Source organism: Lichenostomus cassidix, chromosome 4 (genome assembly GCF_008360975.1).
Source record: "Lichenostomus cassidix isolate B80296 chromosome 4, HeHo_3.0, whole genome shotgun sequence".
NCBI classification, from domain to species: Eukaryota; Metazoa; Chordata; class Aves; order Passeriformes; family Meliphagidae; genus Lichenostomus; species Lichenostomus cassidix.
In genome coordinates, this window is record NC_139484.1 from 62,538,711 (window position 1) to 62,555,133 (window position 16,423).

General features: G+C 43.1%; 1 protein-coding gene across 4 annotated transcripts in view; it reads left to right on the plus strand.

Annotated features, from left to right (window-relative positions):
• Nucleotides 1–16,423, plus strand: part of FGFRL1 (fibroblast growth factor receptor like 1) — a 168,231-nt gene that overhangs the window by 78,581 nt on the left and 73,227 nt on the right. For all 4 annotated transcript variants that reach the window (XM_085059563.1, XM_085059566.1, XM_085059564.1 and 1 more), the window contains one exon: nucleotides 2,391–2,663. In XM_085059563.1, coding sequence (XP_084915689.1) covers nucleotides 2,391–2,663 — 273 coding nt within the window. The remainder of the gene's footprint in view (nucleotides 1–2,390; nucleotides 2,664–16,423) is intronic.

A 16,423-nucleotide genomic window follows, 5' to 3' on the forward strand; every position in this document is an offset into this window, starting at 1 on the left:
AAAGGAAAATGGCATTTAGGAGGACCAAGCTTGCCACTGACCCAAACATGTGACAGATCCAGAGGCAACTCTGGTGCCATCAGGAGCACCGCTTGTGCAGTCTGCCCCAGAGAAGCACATGACGTGACTGGGAAACTATCTGATTCCTCCAGGTCTCAAAATTCATCAGGAGTCAACATGAATGTCGGAAGGAAAGGGATTTTGAAGGAGCCTACTGCAGGCTTCCAAGTTGGGAGGAGGGTGCTCTCTCTCCACTGTCCCTGCTTGCCCTGCACCAAACATTTTTTCCCCAGCACTAATTATAGATCTGTTTTTGTCATTTGAATATGCATGAAGTAGTATCCTGGCTCACAAGCAGATTGCAGTGAAGCTACTCCTAAAGTTTGACTTGGTTTGATAGGGCTCTGGGTCAGAAAGGACCTCTCCAAGGACCAGAATTTCAGCAAGTTTGTGGACTGGTCTGGGTGTTTCAACTTCTTTGGACTGAATAAAGGCACCATGTAGGGAAACATGGTGGCAGAGTCTGGGGCTGGATTCTCACCCACTCTTTGTGAATTCTGCCTTATCAAAGTCAGCACACATAGCCCCTCCTCATGGGTGGATTTTGACTTTAAAAGATTCAGCAATGCAATTTGTGTCCTACCAGCATTCAAAAGGTCTTGGGGTTATCTCTGCATCCACAGAGATGGTTGGAAATATCACAAGGTGAAGAACATAAGGGTGGTTTGGAATTTTTAGAAACACCTGGACAGGCAGGATTTCTCGTGGTGTTTTGCCAGTTCCCTGAAAGTATGGGAGGATTCTGTCACCTCCGAGATGCCATCCCAAAGGAGACTGCAGTAGATGTACAGGGGTGGGTGTTATCTTTGCCTTCTTTGTTATATTTGTTAGCTCTGACTTTTTCAAAATAAGTGCTCTCAAGGTCCCTGCTTCGGGTCATCAGGAGTTCATCAGAATCTGAGTGTGTCCTAAGACCCATTGATTTAACCAGCTCTTAGTTAAACTCTTTAGGTTTCAAGCTAGTTCACAACTCCTCTCTCAGCTTGAGCAGCATTTCTGTTCATCAGCAAAGCTGCAGAATTCATGGGTGCGATTCAACATGAGTAACCACAACAGCAGCTCTGGAGTCATTCATGAGCTGGACTGTATGTACTGCCTTAGTCATACTGGGGAAAAATCAGGCAGACTTTGGAATAATAGGAATTAGTCATGAGGAAGTGCAAATACGAGCTCTGTAGTTTATCCCCTGTGGGTCCAATCCTGCAAAACACAAGGAACAGGAGTAAAATATGAGGGAACAGTTCCAAATCCCACAAACATCTTGTGGGTTTTGGGTGCAACTCAGCATAAGCAATTCTTAGCAAAACATTCTGTCCTTATGCAAGAGCCAGGCACTTATTATCACACCCATTAATGGACTATTCTGGGAAGTGCATTGCTATTGCAGTCTGTGAGGAGAACTTGTGCAATTAATGAAAAGGCAGAAAAGGCAGATGCAGGAAAAAGACTTTCTGTTACAACTTTTCAGAGCCTTGGGAAGGAATTCAGGTTGGAATTCAGCTATGGGACCATTCCCACTTTATCACTTCTTTTTTTCTGATTGTTGGCCTGTCCAAGTGCATCCTGTTATCATACGGCACACAATGTGTTCACTCTGGCATTCCAGGGACATTCTTGTTTTGTATGAAGTTATCACCTTTTACAAAGAGCAAATATTTTTCAGGTAGGTCAAACCAGCAGGGTTGCTAAGGAAATTTATAAAAATATCCTCTTTTGGACTATAAGCAATGTTAGCATGTCAGGCTAAGCTGTATCTTTCATTGAAGCACTACCCAGTGAATGTTCTGTGTTTAACAACTGCAGGCTTATGTGTCTCAGATAAAGCCCATCTGGTGACTATTAAAGGGAATTACTGTACATACAACATGAAAGGATTAAAACACTGGGGGAGGCAGTGTTTTGTCGTAAGTACCACTCCTGTTACTAATTTTGCCTTCAGGATAGGTGTTAATTTTAAAACAACTATAGTTTCTTTACCAAATACAGCAAAACAGTTTTTATATTTGGCTTCTTCTTGTGATAGGAAAATGCTGGAAGTTTTGGAAAAGCAATAGGGCTTCAGAACCAGGCTTTCCTGGTGGATTAGCTTGAGCTGCTGCTGATGGCAAGGCTACAGCTTCAGGTCTTGCACAAACCAGTATCTCTGTTGCTATATCTTTCTGTAATTGCCTACATTTTCAGCCTTGGTCATACGTGATTTTTGGTAAGCACCTTCTACTACATCTCTGTATAGCAGTCAGAGTAATGGCCACATTGATGACTCGGCTTTGAATCAGTGCTGTGTCACTGGCAAAAGTCCTAACAGCTGTTCTCTCTCTGTTCTTGTCCAGGCCCCCCAAGGATCGCTGACAAAGTGATTCACCGCCAGTCCGTGAGGCTGGGCAGGACCATCAAGCTCCTGTGCCCGGTGGAAGGTGACCCCCCGCCCCTCACCATGTGGATGAAGGATGGACGGACTATCCACAGCGGCTGGACGAGGTTCCGAATCCTCCAGCAAGGGCTGAAGATCAAGGAGGTGGAGAGTGAAGATGCAGGAACCTACATCTGCAAAGCCACCAACGGCTTCGGCAGCACCAACGTGAACTACACCCTCATCGTCATCGGTGAGTAGAACTGCAGCACAGCCAGGCCTCACCTGCTCTGGGGCGACAGAGAGAGAGAGCTGATTTCCATGGAGCTGTCAGTGATTGCAGATTGGCTTTGCTAATCATTCACTGACCTCCACTCTTAGCTGCTCCCTTCCAGTGTTTGAGGATTGCCAGAGCTGGCTGTGCTGCTGCACATCTTCGGCTGCAGCCGGCTGCAGGCAGATAAGATTGCAGAGTGCCAAAGGTTACACATAAACAGGAATGATGCAATAGCCACTGGGGTCCAGATCACAATGAATTCCACACAGGAAAGGCTGTGTGATAAGGAGAGGTCACACTGATCTTTATGTTTGCTATTGGAACATGATAGCTCTCAAAACAAACGTTGAAGCACCCGTATGAAAATGCACAGCAGGGAGATCCATGTGCTGAACTGTTGCAAAGCGTGGTGTCTTCAGGAATAATAATATTTAGGTTGAAACAAAGCTCTGAGCTGGCATGTTATCCAGGGATGTTCAGCTCCTGAGAAATCCTCTTGATGGAGGCAGGATTAAAAAGCTTCAGATGCTGTCTCAATGACCGTAGGTTCACCAGCAATGCATTTGACCATCTTCAAAGGGCTTGCTTGGCCCAGCAATGAGATTTTGGGGCCACTTGCTGGGCTGAGCATTCCCAAAGACTTCCAAAGATAATTCTCTGGGTAATCAGAGATTCCTCTGCAGTGGCTACCTCAGAAATGTGCATATTAGTGCTTGGCTGTGAGAAGGGAAAGAGCTGGTGAAAATCAGTGTGCTCGAGGATGCTGAGGGAGCCAAGGGCAGGGTTACAAAGCAGGGGGTGAGATCAAGTATCTTGCTCACCCTGTTTGCCTGATCAGCATCCTGAGCATCTGGTCTACAAAGTTATTTCTCTGAGATGGTGGAAGTGAGGACAGAGTTTAGGGCAGTTTCCAGGATGTTGGCCTGGTTTTATTCTATTTCTCCTTTTTCCCCTTTGCAGTAGAAGGGCTGGTGTGGACTTGGGGCACGTAGCAAACACTTGGTGCTGCTTGGTGGAGGATTATCACCCGATAACAGGGTGATTCTTGGAGAATGCACTTTGCTGCACAGCCAGTTTAGGAAAGGGACCAGAATGTAAATATCTTATCTGGACAGAGAGGCTTCTGTGAGAGAAACCCTCTGGCGACTCCTGTAGCATTGGTGGGGTAGGGCTGCAAAAGTCATAGTTTACATAGCTTGAGGATTTGGTTTTCCTCGTTCACCTCTTTCTTAACCACATTCATCCATTTCTCTGTGATACACTGAACAAACAGGGAGAAGTGGAAATAGTCTTACAGAGTCATGTCTATGCAGACTCCTTTTGGGTGTGCTTTTCAGACTGTTTGGTGTGGAGAAAGGAATGCTATGGGAGCCTGCTTCAGTCCAGCTTGTGCTTTTGCAGTATGTGGAGGTTGCCAGAGTCTTTGATCTTCTGTGTCATCCTGTATCTTCTATAAAGCTCAGGGGCCAAGACAGATCCCACTATTCCAAAGCAGAGAGGTATCAAGGTATCTATAAGTCAAAGAAAGCTCTGCCTATTCTTGGTAGTACAACAGAAGCAAATGAAAACAAAAAGCCTGGAGGCACAGGGTAAAAGTTGGACTAGAATTCGGGAAAGATTGACACAAGAACTCCAATTCAGTTGCCCAGGGAAACTGGATTATCAAATATAATTGTGTTAGGAACAATAGTGTTCATTATATTTGGCACCCAAAAACCCTGGGCACAAATACTAGTTATTTAGAACCTCATCAGACATCTATGAAAGGAAATGGCAAGCTCCCACTGGCCTCTGTGGGTGTGAGATTGAGTCTTATGCAAACAAATATTGAGCACCAAATGCCAAGAAAAGGGTAACTTTAACCTAAATCTTTGACAGCCATGTGGGCTGAGGTATCATTCATTTCCATGCATCCTTGTTGTAAATACTGGCTAAACCCAGTACTACTTAAACTATTTTGCACCTTCTTTCCTCGTCTCACAGCGTGCCCTTGTGCATTCTTGTTGCTGAGACCATTTTTGATGAAGTACTTATGTCCCCTGTTTCCAGTGGTACAGTTGTGTTCATGTAGCGTTTCAAACCGATTGCTTTTCACTGGAGCAGTTTCCCCTGAAAACAAATGTTCCCCTTGTGCCTTTCTTGACAAGCTCTGCAAGTAAACACAAGGTATCACTGACTTACTCTTTCAAAGGACCCAGACATTTAATGCATTGACCAGATGCTCATGTTCATCTTGGAGAAAATACTTTTGGTTGAGAGAAAATCAATCCCTTGTTGGTTTTTGAGAAGGAGGCAGTGTTTTAAAACCAACTGCATGTCAGTTTTGACGATGAAGATCAAATTGATGGAGCTGTTTTGTTTGTGCTCTGGAAAGCACAAAGTTCATTAGGCAGAGTGGCTTTTTGAACCATATGGCCTCTCTATTTTCCCACTCCTTCAAAGGAGAAAAACCCCTCTTATACCAGCTTTACTGCTAACACCAAACATGTAAAACCACACAGGTGTCAGACATGGGCAAGGTGGTTAAGATATTAAATCTAGAGTAGCATTAAATGATTTGAGAAACATTGAGACTTGAAAAAATAAAATTCATATTGACATGAAGGCATTCTGGAAATTTAATCAATAATATCTGGAAAATATTCAGTAGCTTATTTTGAAAGGTTTTGGAGTTACACTGTATAATTCTAACTGAGCTCTGCCACGCCACTGGCAAGTGAGGAGCTGTCACCTCTGTGTTATTTACATGGAGACTGCAGCAGAATAAGGTGATAGTTTATCCAAGATCCTACAGAGAGCTGTGACTAAATACAGCAGTCTCCAACCTCTCTCATAGCTTTCAGTGCTATGTAACTCTTATTGACCTTAACTGTTATTAGCCACTCTATTCCACTGTAGTACAGAGAACCAACAAAAATTTGGGACATTGTACAAAAGAATAAAAAGGTCACCAACACTGGTGGGGGCCAGCAGACGTGGCAGAGGTGAACTCCCCAGCTGGATTCTGTGAGATGTAATAATTCAGCAGTAATTCTACTTGAATGTGCCTTTGTGGCTTCCAGGACAGATCTTGCTTGCAACCAGCCAGCTCAGTGCATGAGCAGAGCAGACTTAGGTGTGCCTCTGCATGTCTGGTAGACAAGACTACACATTGCCTGGCTGGAGAACCTCTCAGTCTGAAAGTGCAGATGAGACAGATTACAGTGATTTTACAGATGGTAACTGAGATAAAGCGAGACCAGGTGATTAGGCCAAGACCACATAAAATGGGAGCTGTGGCTCAGAGTTGAGTTTAAACCTCTTAAATCTCTCCCTAAAAGACTATTCCTCCTTCATAACACTTACTAAAGCCTTTTCCTCCTAATCTCACATCTTCCTAGCTGCTCTTTTGGAAGTGAGTCTTCTCTTATTCTGGGTTTTTGATCTTCATTCTCAAACAAAGGCTTTGCCAACCCAGATGGTAGCAATTGGTTTCTGCCCTGCTTATTTCCCCATCTTCTCAGACTGCAGGGCCTGGATCCCAAAGATCCAAGGAATCCTTCTCTAATACAGCCCTGAATGAAATGTAAGCCAGTAAAAGCAGATTACCAATATAAGTCAAAACTACAATTTCCTCTCTTAGCTTTCCTTAATAGTTTTTGTGGCTCACCACAAGATTTGGGATGCCAATTACACTGCAGACAGATTTACAAATGCTGGAAGAGGAACTTTAATCAGTATTTAATTGCTTTGCAGTTGTTAAGTACAGTAGTTCCTTATTTTGGAGAATTATGTGTCGCTCATCAAAACAAATGTGCTGTACCTTCCCCAAAACTTATATGTACAATGGTACCCATGAAATATTATCTTTTTTTCCTCAGCTGAATTAATTCTAAAGGTGTGAAAAGTAACTTTATTTAATTTATAGATGCTTGGTTGAAATCCGCGGTTTCTTTACTGCATAATTAAAAAATCCCTTGCCAATGTGCTCTAAAAGGAAACTTAAGGCCGAAGAGGAAGAAAGAAACTGCTGAATAGCTACTCCTTACTTGAATACTCTCTACCTTGTGTGCTGAAGGGAGGCATGTTCTGCAGAAAAAAAATAGCAGGTGGTGGTGTAACTAAAGCCTCTGTCGAGCTGCGGCCAGCTTGGAGAAACTGTGAGTTTGCACACATGGAGCCACACTCCAGCCGTCAGGCCTTCCCTGGGAAATCTTAACCCAAATGGGTGAGCTTTCCTGACTTAAAAATAACTTAGAAAACAAAGTGTTCTAACATGGAAATGCTGGAGGACCTCCATTACCACTCTCTTTGCAATAATAAACAGTATCCCGAGTTCCAGAAGTCTGGACATTCTCTGAAGGGAAAATTGTTTGTGAACAGCTGTAGGAAGGACTATAGGTAAATATTTATGCTGCAGCATAATGACCTCTTTCACTAATACACAACACAGAGGACTTTTCTCTTGCAGAAGTGTTATGGGCCAAATCCTGTGAGGTGTGCCAGCATTACAACATGTGGGGCTATTGCTACAGGTGCTGCCAGTAAATACTTCTTGCATCAGTTGCTCAACCAGGTGATGAAAGATCAAACTGTCTGTTTTCACATCTGCATCCATGTTTCTGACTGCTTTCTGTAGCAAAAAGAAAAAAGCCAGCAACAAGAGCAGGGTTTGGGACTGTGACCTTCTTGCTTCACTTGGTGTTTGTAAACTGCCAAAGACAAATTTTGCTTGGGTGCATCTCAGCATGAAAAATAATCAACATGTAAGTCCAAGGAACAGCTTTTCCAGTATTTGTTTTTCTTGCCCTATATCTCTGACTGCTGCAGTTGTTTATTGTCTTCTTCAGTTTTTTTTGAGGAATATTTTGGTGAAGAATCCGTCATGTATCCAGTTCATAAGTACCTCTGAGGGACCCAGCCACTTGGCCCCACTTGGGCTGTGAGTCTTGGTGCAGAGAGCAGGAGAAAGAGTGCAGTTTGTTGTCCTAAACCGCTGATGGGCTGCTCAGAATTTGAGCTACATCTCATTTTCAGACAAATCAAATTTGCTGTTAAATGTCTGCTGTCTGTCTGTTGCAACTGATTGCTTCAAGAATCTGCTCTGACATCAGATGATTTATCTTTAAAGTAGCTTTTTCCTGCTGAGCCAGCTGCTATTTTATGCTTTTTTACAGCTTGTCCAAAGACAGCTCTCTTTGATAACAGGCATGTGTGAAGAATTTGCATTAAAATAACCATTTTTTTAACCAGTCAGCGTAAGTAACCTGAAAAAAATCATGGCCTTGTCTGAATGAATATTTATTCTTATGTTCTTTTTTCTGCTCATAGTAGTAGAAAATACTGTGTGAAAAAAAATTGAGTACAGTAAAACATGGTTTGCATTACACTTCTCCAATGAAGTCATCAATCCATGTCTCAGAACTCATTTACAGTGCAAAAGCTGAGAAAACACTTCTAGCCCAGAGTCAGGTGCCACCAGCCATCTTGGAAAAGCATGACAAATTCATTTATGTTTGGATTTTGGCCTCTTAATAAACTCTGGAGACCAGAAAGAGATGTGCTCAGCAAGAAGATGTGAATCAACACTGAGTCAGCAGTGTGTGCACCCAAGGGTCTGCTAATGCTAAGCAAAAACTGAAATGAGTCAACACTTAAAAAAAAAGGGAAAATGTGCAGTTTTGCATTTGAGAACAAGGTGGTGTAGCTTGTGCTGGTCATGGTATGGAGTTAGCAAAATGTCTTCAGTGCATTTACTTCAACTTGAAGCACAAAAGGCAGTCCATCCAGCGTGGGACCATTAACACAATCACAGGCATATAATCATGGCTAATGATGATTAGTCAGTCATTATATGGAAATGAAGAGTTCCTTATGACAATAAACAGTAACAAAGTTCGTGTTTAATTTGTTAAGGCCCCAATCTGGCAGCTGGATCTACGTTGGTGGCCTCCTGTGCACACGCAGGGTGATTAACACCAGATGAGGATCTGGCCATAGCCACTGATGCTTAGTAATGGTTGTGTTGCTAATTAAAGCTCAGATTGGTTTGGGCCTTTGGGAGCTGAGCAGAACAGGGGAGCCTAACCAAGGCCCAACTGCTGGAAGCATTGCACAAGGACTTCTTGTCAACATGTGGTGAGGTGCCACCGTGTCACCCTCTGTGGAGGTGTAGGTTGGGGTTTGGTTCTTAACAAGAAGAGCTGCCTTCTTGGTGTTGCTGGGTGAGGGAGTCCTGCATGTCAGCCTGTGGGAAGAGAATGGCAATGAGCATGAATAAATCCCAGTGAAATGTTAGTATTTCCATGTTTTGGTGCAAACTCACAGCTAAAAGCTGTTCACTTGGAAGTGAAGCTCCTTTTCCACTGGAAGTGACTCATCGTTGACTAATGATGCTCTCACCCAAGCAAGGGCTCTTCCTTCTCGGTGTTTATTAGCGTGGGCATAAACACACCCTGACCAAGCTTGGTGCACTCAGGGATAGCACAAGCATGTGAAAAGAAATCTGAAACAATCAGGTGTCCTTACCCTCTGAATTTCAGGGGTGCTTCACTTCCTCCTCATTTGAGAGATCTCTCTCAGAATCCAGCAAACTCCCTGTCCAATATGTACAGCATGCAGAGTCCTGTGAAATGTCCACTGTCCTGAGAGAGAAAAGGAGGAGAAATAAATACGCCAAAATGAAAAGGTGTGACTATTGCTGGCTTGCTGCAGGGAAACAATTTCACTAGTTTTCATCATTTTGATGAGTGCTGCACTGCACTGATGCCACAACAGCCCATAACAATTTGTGCTTGAAAAGCTTTCTCCATAAAGAGGTGATGATGTGAGTGCCAGTATTAGCTGTAACTACCCTAAAAATGACTGATCAAAAGTGTAACACTGAGTGGTTTGACTGATGGTCTTGGTGAATGGGTGTAAAAGGCTGGAAAATACCACAACTGGGCAGCAGTCTTGTTTCTTCCAGGTCCAGATCTGTAATGTAGCTCAGTGCTAATGCTGTATAATGTCCACAGTTTTTACAAGATCTTTGTTCGGTTTTATTAGTTTCATTTGATTTTATAACAAACTTTACAGTATGCTTATCAATACATCATGTTCTGGCTAACAAAAGCCTCACTGTTTCGGGTAGATCTCTTTTTTCCCTTCGTGAAGCTGTAACATAGGAGCCAAGTTAAGAAGGTGACAACACCTGTTCACAATTTAAAGGAAATGAAAAGATTTTTTTCCATGGATGTAAGCATGAAATTCATACATATATGTATGGATATATAATTTCCCCCCATACTCCATCCTGTGGCAGACTGTGGCAAACCAGAGCTGCAGCCAGTGTAAATCCAAGGCATGCAGGACATATGGATGCATTTAGCCCACAATCCTTTGCAGATGCTTTGGAGTGTGTAGTGGCTGCTACACCCGTGCAAATAGCAAACTGCAGCTCTGCTTGCTGCATGAATATTGTTTGGGAATGAAAGCAACACACAATACCAGGCAGGCTGACATTAAAACCGTGTTTGATCTGAGCAATTTATGGCTTCCTTCTGTTAAACGATATTAATAGAAAGAGCCTCTGATCCCAGCGAGTTTGTGGTGTTCGTGTTGGATTTTTCTCGTCAGTTTGTCTGAGGCTAAAAACGTCTCTTGCCTCTGACTTTATTAATCAGAGCTGTCTTTGTTGCAGTCCTCCATGCAGGCTGTGGGCAGAATTTCTCTGTTGACAGTGCAGTGCTGCTGTGCTCAGCCAGAGATTTGTCCACATCTGCATATCCTCAATGCTGAGAAATAGCTGCGTTCGTGAGTAAAGCCAAGGCAGTTCCTGGTCCAAGTCCAGGTGATCTGTGTGTGTGTGGAAGGCAGGATTTCAAAAGGTGGTCTAGGTTCCCAGTCAGGGTCTGCTGTGACTGCACAATAGTAGTTAGAACTCTTCTAATTACTAGCACCCCAACTAATGAAAAGCCATCAAGCTAATTGCAGGCCTGGGCATCAGCAGCTTTGAGATATCTACCACCTTGCCAAGCATCCAAGATTACTTATCTTCCCCAAGTAGCAGAGTCTTTCTGTTAACTTTCCTACAACTGCTGCTGTCCTCCCCAATCCTGACGGTTCTTTCTTGGAAGTTGTGCTCCATCCCTCTGTGTCCTGCTAAAGGCTGGGAGTGAAGGATTTAGCATGGCCTCACTGGACTCAGAGGACTCCTGAAGCTGTGTTGGGCTTCATGGGCACAGTGTCTCCTGCAGGTCTGCGACAGGGCACTCTGCTCCATTCCCTTGTGCCACCACACAGTTCTGCTGTCCTCAGTTTGCCCAGTAAATACCACAGATAGTGGGGTTTTAGCCAAATTTTCCCTTTGGTATCAGTTAACTCAGAAATACCCAAAAGGCACACTTGTAAATTAAAGCACAGTGCAGAATATTTATTATAGAGTGAGCAGCGCCAAGTTGGACCAGTTTATAAGGTGTAGCTTGACTGTTGTTTTTGGAGACTCCTTCTTCATGTGTAAGGACACGTACACAGCACCAATTGCTCACATGCTGCCTCTTAATCCATACATGTGGGTATGATGCCTGTTAAAATGTATGGTTGCTGAGGAGGTGTATTTTTACATTCCTGTAGGTTCTTTACCTTTCCTGTGCTGTCTTTGGCATCCACATTAAGAAAAAGATGAAAAAAAGGAAAATTAAAACCAACAAAACTGCTGAAAATTAGTGTATAGACCTGTTTTTAAAATCCAATTTATTTTTGCTTGGTGAGATGAAGAACCTATTCTGTGTTGTGCTTGATGAATAATATCATTGTGCTAGAATGCTTTGATTCTTCTTTCTTCATAATAATGTGGGTTTCATAGTCAGAAGACCTAAGTGTTTACATTATACACTTCTTGGCAATAAAATTGGAAAAGAAGAGAAAAAAAAAAGTACTAATCCCAGGAGTTCTGAAACCTACACTCCTTCTTAAACGTACCCTGTTAAAGACATTAAGTCCCTTGCAAACATCCATCTATCAGCAGTTGAGAGTTTGTAAAAGGCGTACTTTGTTCTGAACTCCCTGCCCTACTGATTATGCACAGTTCTTTTATTTTGAGAATAGGATGACGACCCCTTAGCCTGGTAATGATGACAGATTTATGTATTTTAACACCCAGACGCTGCTGTATTTGTTAAGGGCTGCCAGACTCCAGCAGTGCTGCAACTGTAGTTTATTTTCATTGTCAGCTTGTGCTGCTTTTTAAGGTGTTCTGCAACCACTGGAAGCAGCGCCACTGCTGCTTGCAGAGGTTGAGATGTCAGGATGTTAAGAGCATAAGCCACCATCCTTGGACTGTTTCCACTCATAAAATGTCAGTTTTATTCTGGTTGCACTGGCGGGATGGAACCTGCTCCTCGCACCGAAGCCAAGGAAAAGAGGGGAGAAGTAAGCAGTAAAAGGAATCAGATAACACAGAATTTATCCCTTCACTTTCTATTCCCATGATGTATTTTGCAGCTCTCGAGTCAATGTTTTAAAGAAAAACTTCTTTTAATGTGCAGCAAAAAGCAAAGAACATAAACACACTTTGCAGGCGTAGCTGTTTAAGTGCTGTGTGGGTCAGCACATCTGTCCTCTGCACAATGCATCTGTCTGTGATTTTTCTGGGTTGTTTTAAATTACTGCAAGTGGCAGAACAATAGAGAGACAAACAGTGAGAACAATGCTGTTGTTTAACATCAAGCTAAATTATTAACAGGCCTGTACAGAAAATATTTCATGTAAATTAAAGGGAAACAAATTATTTTATTTTCCATTGCAATGATGCAGTGCAACAAAGGCAGTTGATATCTTTCTTCTTTTCTTCTTTTCTTTGATCTTGCTACAGATGTGTTTGTTCCTGTGTGTGTATATAAATTTCTTACAGACACACTCAGGATTGTTAGGTTATAGAGCAAAAAATTCAGAATATGGATGATTTTCTGATCTCCTCATGCCAACCAAGCCACTAAGTCTGACTTTATCACACAGCTGAAATGATACATAGGACTTTCATTGCTTTTTTTTTTTTTTCCTCCGGTTCATTGTTTCCCTGAAAAATGCTGTGAAGTCATTTGAACTATTGAGTTGAGTGAGTTTTCTGTTTGATTGTCAACAAAAGGCTTTGAAATATTTGGCATTGAATCCTCCATTGCGAAACTATTTTGATTTGGAAGAAGCATCACCACCAAATTCTTCATTGAGTTTTCTTTCTTTTTCTCTTCTTAAAGAGAAGCCATGTGATCTGGCATGTTGGTTTTGTGTTAGGTTTTTTTCCAAACTAGAAAAAATGATGGTGACCTTTGCACTGAACTAGACCAGGATCTTGATCTCACCTTTGCTGGAGGTGCAGCTGGCAGGAGAGGGAAGAACTGGTGGCAGTTCTCCTTGGTCACTGGCAGGGAACTGGGGAAGTTGGATCCACTTCAGATGCAGGCTGGGATTCCCTGCTGAACAATCCCAGGAATCTGGTGGAGGAGAAGGACGACGCCTCCCCAGCCCCCAGCACAGCCCAGTGTTTGTGCTCTGTTTGCAGTGTCTCCTGACAACCTCAAGCCCACTGCAGCTCCTCCTGGTAGCCCTGGCGTGTGCTTTGGCAGGAGAAACTCCAACCTGGGAGAAAGTTGTGGCAACATCAAGAGGGTTGTGTCAGCCAAGGTCTCTTGTGGGCTGCTTTGGTTTGAATGTGGTTTTGTTAATCCCTTTCCCTTGAGGAGGTTTGGAAGATGCAGCAGCTTTCACTTTGGGAAGTAAAAAGAATTGATGGTGAATTTTGAGAAGCTGGTCTGTGTCTTTGGCTTGAAATGCAAGCAAGGTGCTAGGTGTGCTCCTGACATGGGAACTGTGTCCTGCTCACACTGGCTTCATCTGTAGGCTTCATCTCCATCACCTCCTTTCCTCTGGGATGGTTTTCAGAGCCTCTAGGGAGGTGTCTGAGAAACTCTGGTCAAGGCCATTGTAAAAACATGCTTCTGTGACCTTCAAAAAAATGATGTTGTTCTCTGGGTGCTCTGCCCTTGGATAATTATGGAGAACTTTGTGGTGCCCCCTTGAGATGTTGCCATGATAAACAGACAAAAGAACAAAAGCTTTCAGGGGTAGGTGGGTGGGATTGCATGAGAAAGGAATTTGGCCACTGAGCATCCTCAGTACTGTCAGCACTTCCTGTGTGTCTCAGATCCCTTCACCAGGAATGATTTGGATACATTTTACTCTTGTTCTAGGCAGAAGCTGGGTCATGGACATACTCAACTACAAATTAAAGTCCTAAATACAGAAGTTATGCCTTGTATGTGGTTATTGCTCTTCATTTGTTTGACCTGTGTTAACTTTTCCCGGGAGTTTTTGGCCCTTCTTGTGTTCCAAGCTCCACACTTAACAGGAGGACAGGCTGCATACTGGGCTGCTCACAAGTGACATTTTTGCCACCCTTCAACATCTTCAGCAAGGGAGGGAATACTGTGGCTCCTATGACAGCACCTCTGTTCCTCCAAAGCCATGTTGTTTCCTTGGCATATCCTGAAGGGGAAACTCTTAAAAGTTTCATTAGATCCTTCCCACCTCGTATTTGGACAAAGCACTCTTCTGTATTTTTGGCCAAATCTTTTAATTTTTCATCATGTTCTATGGACAACAGAAATAGTTACAGACATGAGGAATAAAAGTCAACAAATTTCCTGCATGTCATTCCTGTTGTTTCTGCTGTAATCTTCTTTTAAAATATTTTATAGCTTTTCCTATTGACATCTATCTCCCTAGAGCTCTGTACCAGCTTGACACTTAGCACAGGGCGCCTGTTTCCTGTGGAGAAATAACCAATTTGTTTATTCCCTGACAGGGTTCTGACCTGCTTTTTTATATTGCAGATGTGACATGACACCTGGTGCCACCCCAGCACTCTGCAGGATGTGCAATGATAATGATTTAACTTTTGGGAATGGTGTTGCTTTTGGGCCTTGCTTATTTATGGTCCCATGCACTTGGAAGGTATTTTCAAGACTGCTTCCTTCACCCTGCCTGTTCTTGGGCATTTGCTATTGTAATTCAGTGGGATTTCTTCTCCAGCCTCAAATAATAAACCACAGCTAAGGGGAGATGATAGAGACTGCTCTTTGCTGATACTTTGGTCTCTGCTCCTAGTAGTGGGTGGATTTTTAGCCACTGCTTTTCTCAAGCCTCTGTTCAAATACAGCATGACTGAGGCCAGGAGTGAAATGCTTTTCATGTTCTTAGGGAGGGAAAAAGTGGACCCCACTTAGAAAACTTGGTAAACCACTTGGTAAACTGAACTTAAAGCATTTTATCTCTGGGACCATCAAAGATAGAAGATAAAGAGGGGTTTTTCAAAAGCAGTCAGCCAAGGCTGAGTCAACCTCTTTTGAAGAATTCCCATGAACTTCCATGGGATGAGTATTGCCCTTGCTGAAAGCTTTTAAAACCTTGCCTGACCGTCCAGTGACACTTCTTGAAAAATGTGTGTACTAAGCACGCATTCCTGGGAAAATGTAAGTAGGGTTCACATGTGTTGAACACTGAGGTGCTTTCTCAGAAGCAGGTGTTTTGGAGAGGAAGTTGGGAAAATGGGTCTCTAAAGCAATTTTAATGAGCTGCAGTGTCTGCCCTAGTCAGTAGGGGCACAGTACTTAAGAGCTATTTTTTTAGCATAGTTTTCTTTAAACTTAAGCAGGGCTTGAGTTGGCTGTGGCAATAAGCAATCCCCTAACAATGGTCCAACACATTCAGCTGACGTGTGAAGTCAAACTGAGAACAAAACCATTGCCAGTTTTACTGGTGTCTGATTCGGCGCTCATGTGATACTTTGGGATTCAGAATAGGAAAGCCATTTCTGTGCCACCTCCGGATATGAGCTATAACAGTTAAAAACAAGCTGGTAAGGATACAGAAGCTGAGAATTGAGACAGTCCCAAGGTTGCAGTAATCAATGTTTTTTTCCCCCCGCTTTACGAAAACTGGAGGCTCAAATATCAGGAACTCTGTTGTTGGAAGTAGTCCATGCATGCAGTTGCCATTGGCTGTGGTGGGAAATCAGTGGAGTTACTCAGAAGGAATGTATGTGAATGATGAGCAGGGTGCTCCACCCATGTTGCAGGACTGCATCCTGATACCTACCTGCCCTTCTTAGCTTTAGGATTCGTCTGGAGATTTGTTGGACTCGTTTGAAGGGAATGCCAAGTCTTGCAGTTCTGCAGGGAGGAAATGAAGGACAGAAGGAGCAAAAGGAGAAAAATGTTAGGGGAGGCACTTTTAAAAAAAAAATCTTTCCTCCTTTTTGTATTGCAGACATGTTAAGTACTTAACATTTTAAGAGCATCCCCTGACTTAGAAAAGCTGGCAGAGATGGGATTCAGTATGAGTCTGCCAGATTGATTTACAAATCGGCCTTACGAACTCCTGCTGCTTAAACATACCAGAATGCGACAATTAAAGCCAACATCTGGAATTCATTGGTGGAGCTGATCCTAGATAAACATTAAATGAATGTCCATTTCCTTAGCATTGGATTTCCTCTGGCTACCACAGCTTAAGCAGTGTCATCCTATCAGAGCTGATGCTGATAGCAGAGCGAATGTCAAACTCATGAGCCAGATCAATTTGTTCTGTCTTTTAGCACTGAAACTAGGACTGAAACACACTGTTTTTTTCCACTAGGCTGTGGCAATGCATTCCTCATCTGGCTAACCTGGGCTAAGATGGTTCTGTGACTCCCTGTCCCTCCTGTGCAGAATACTTCA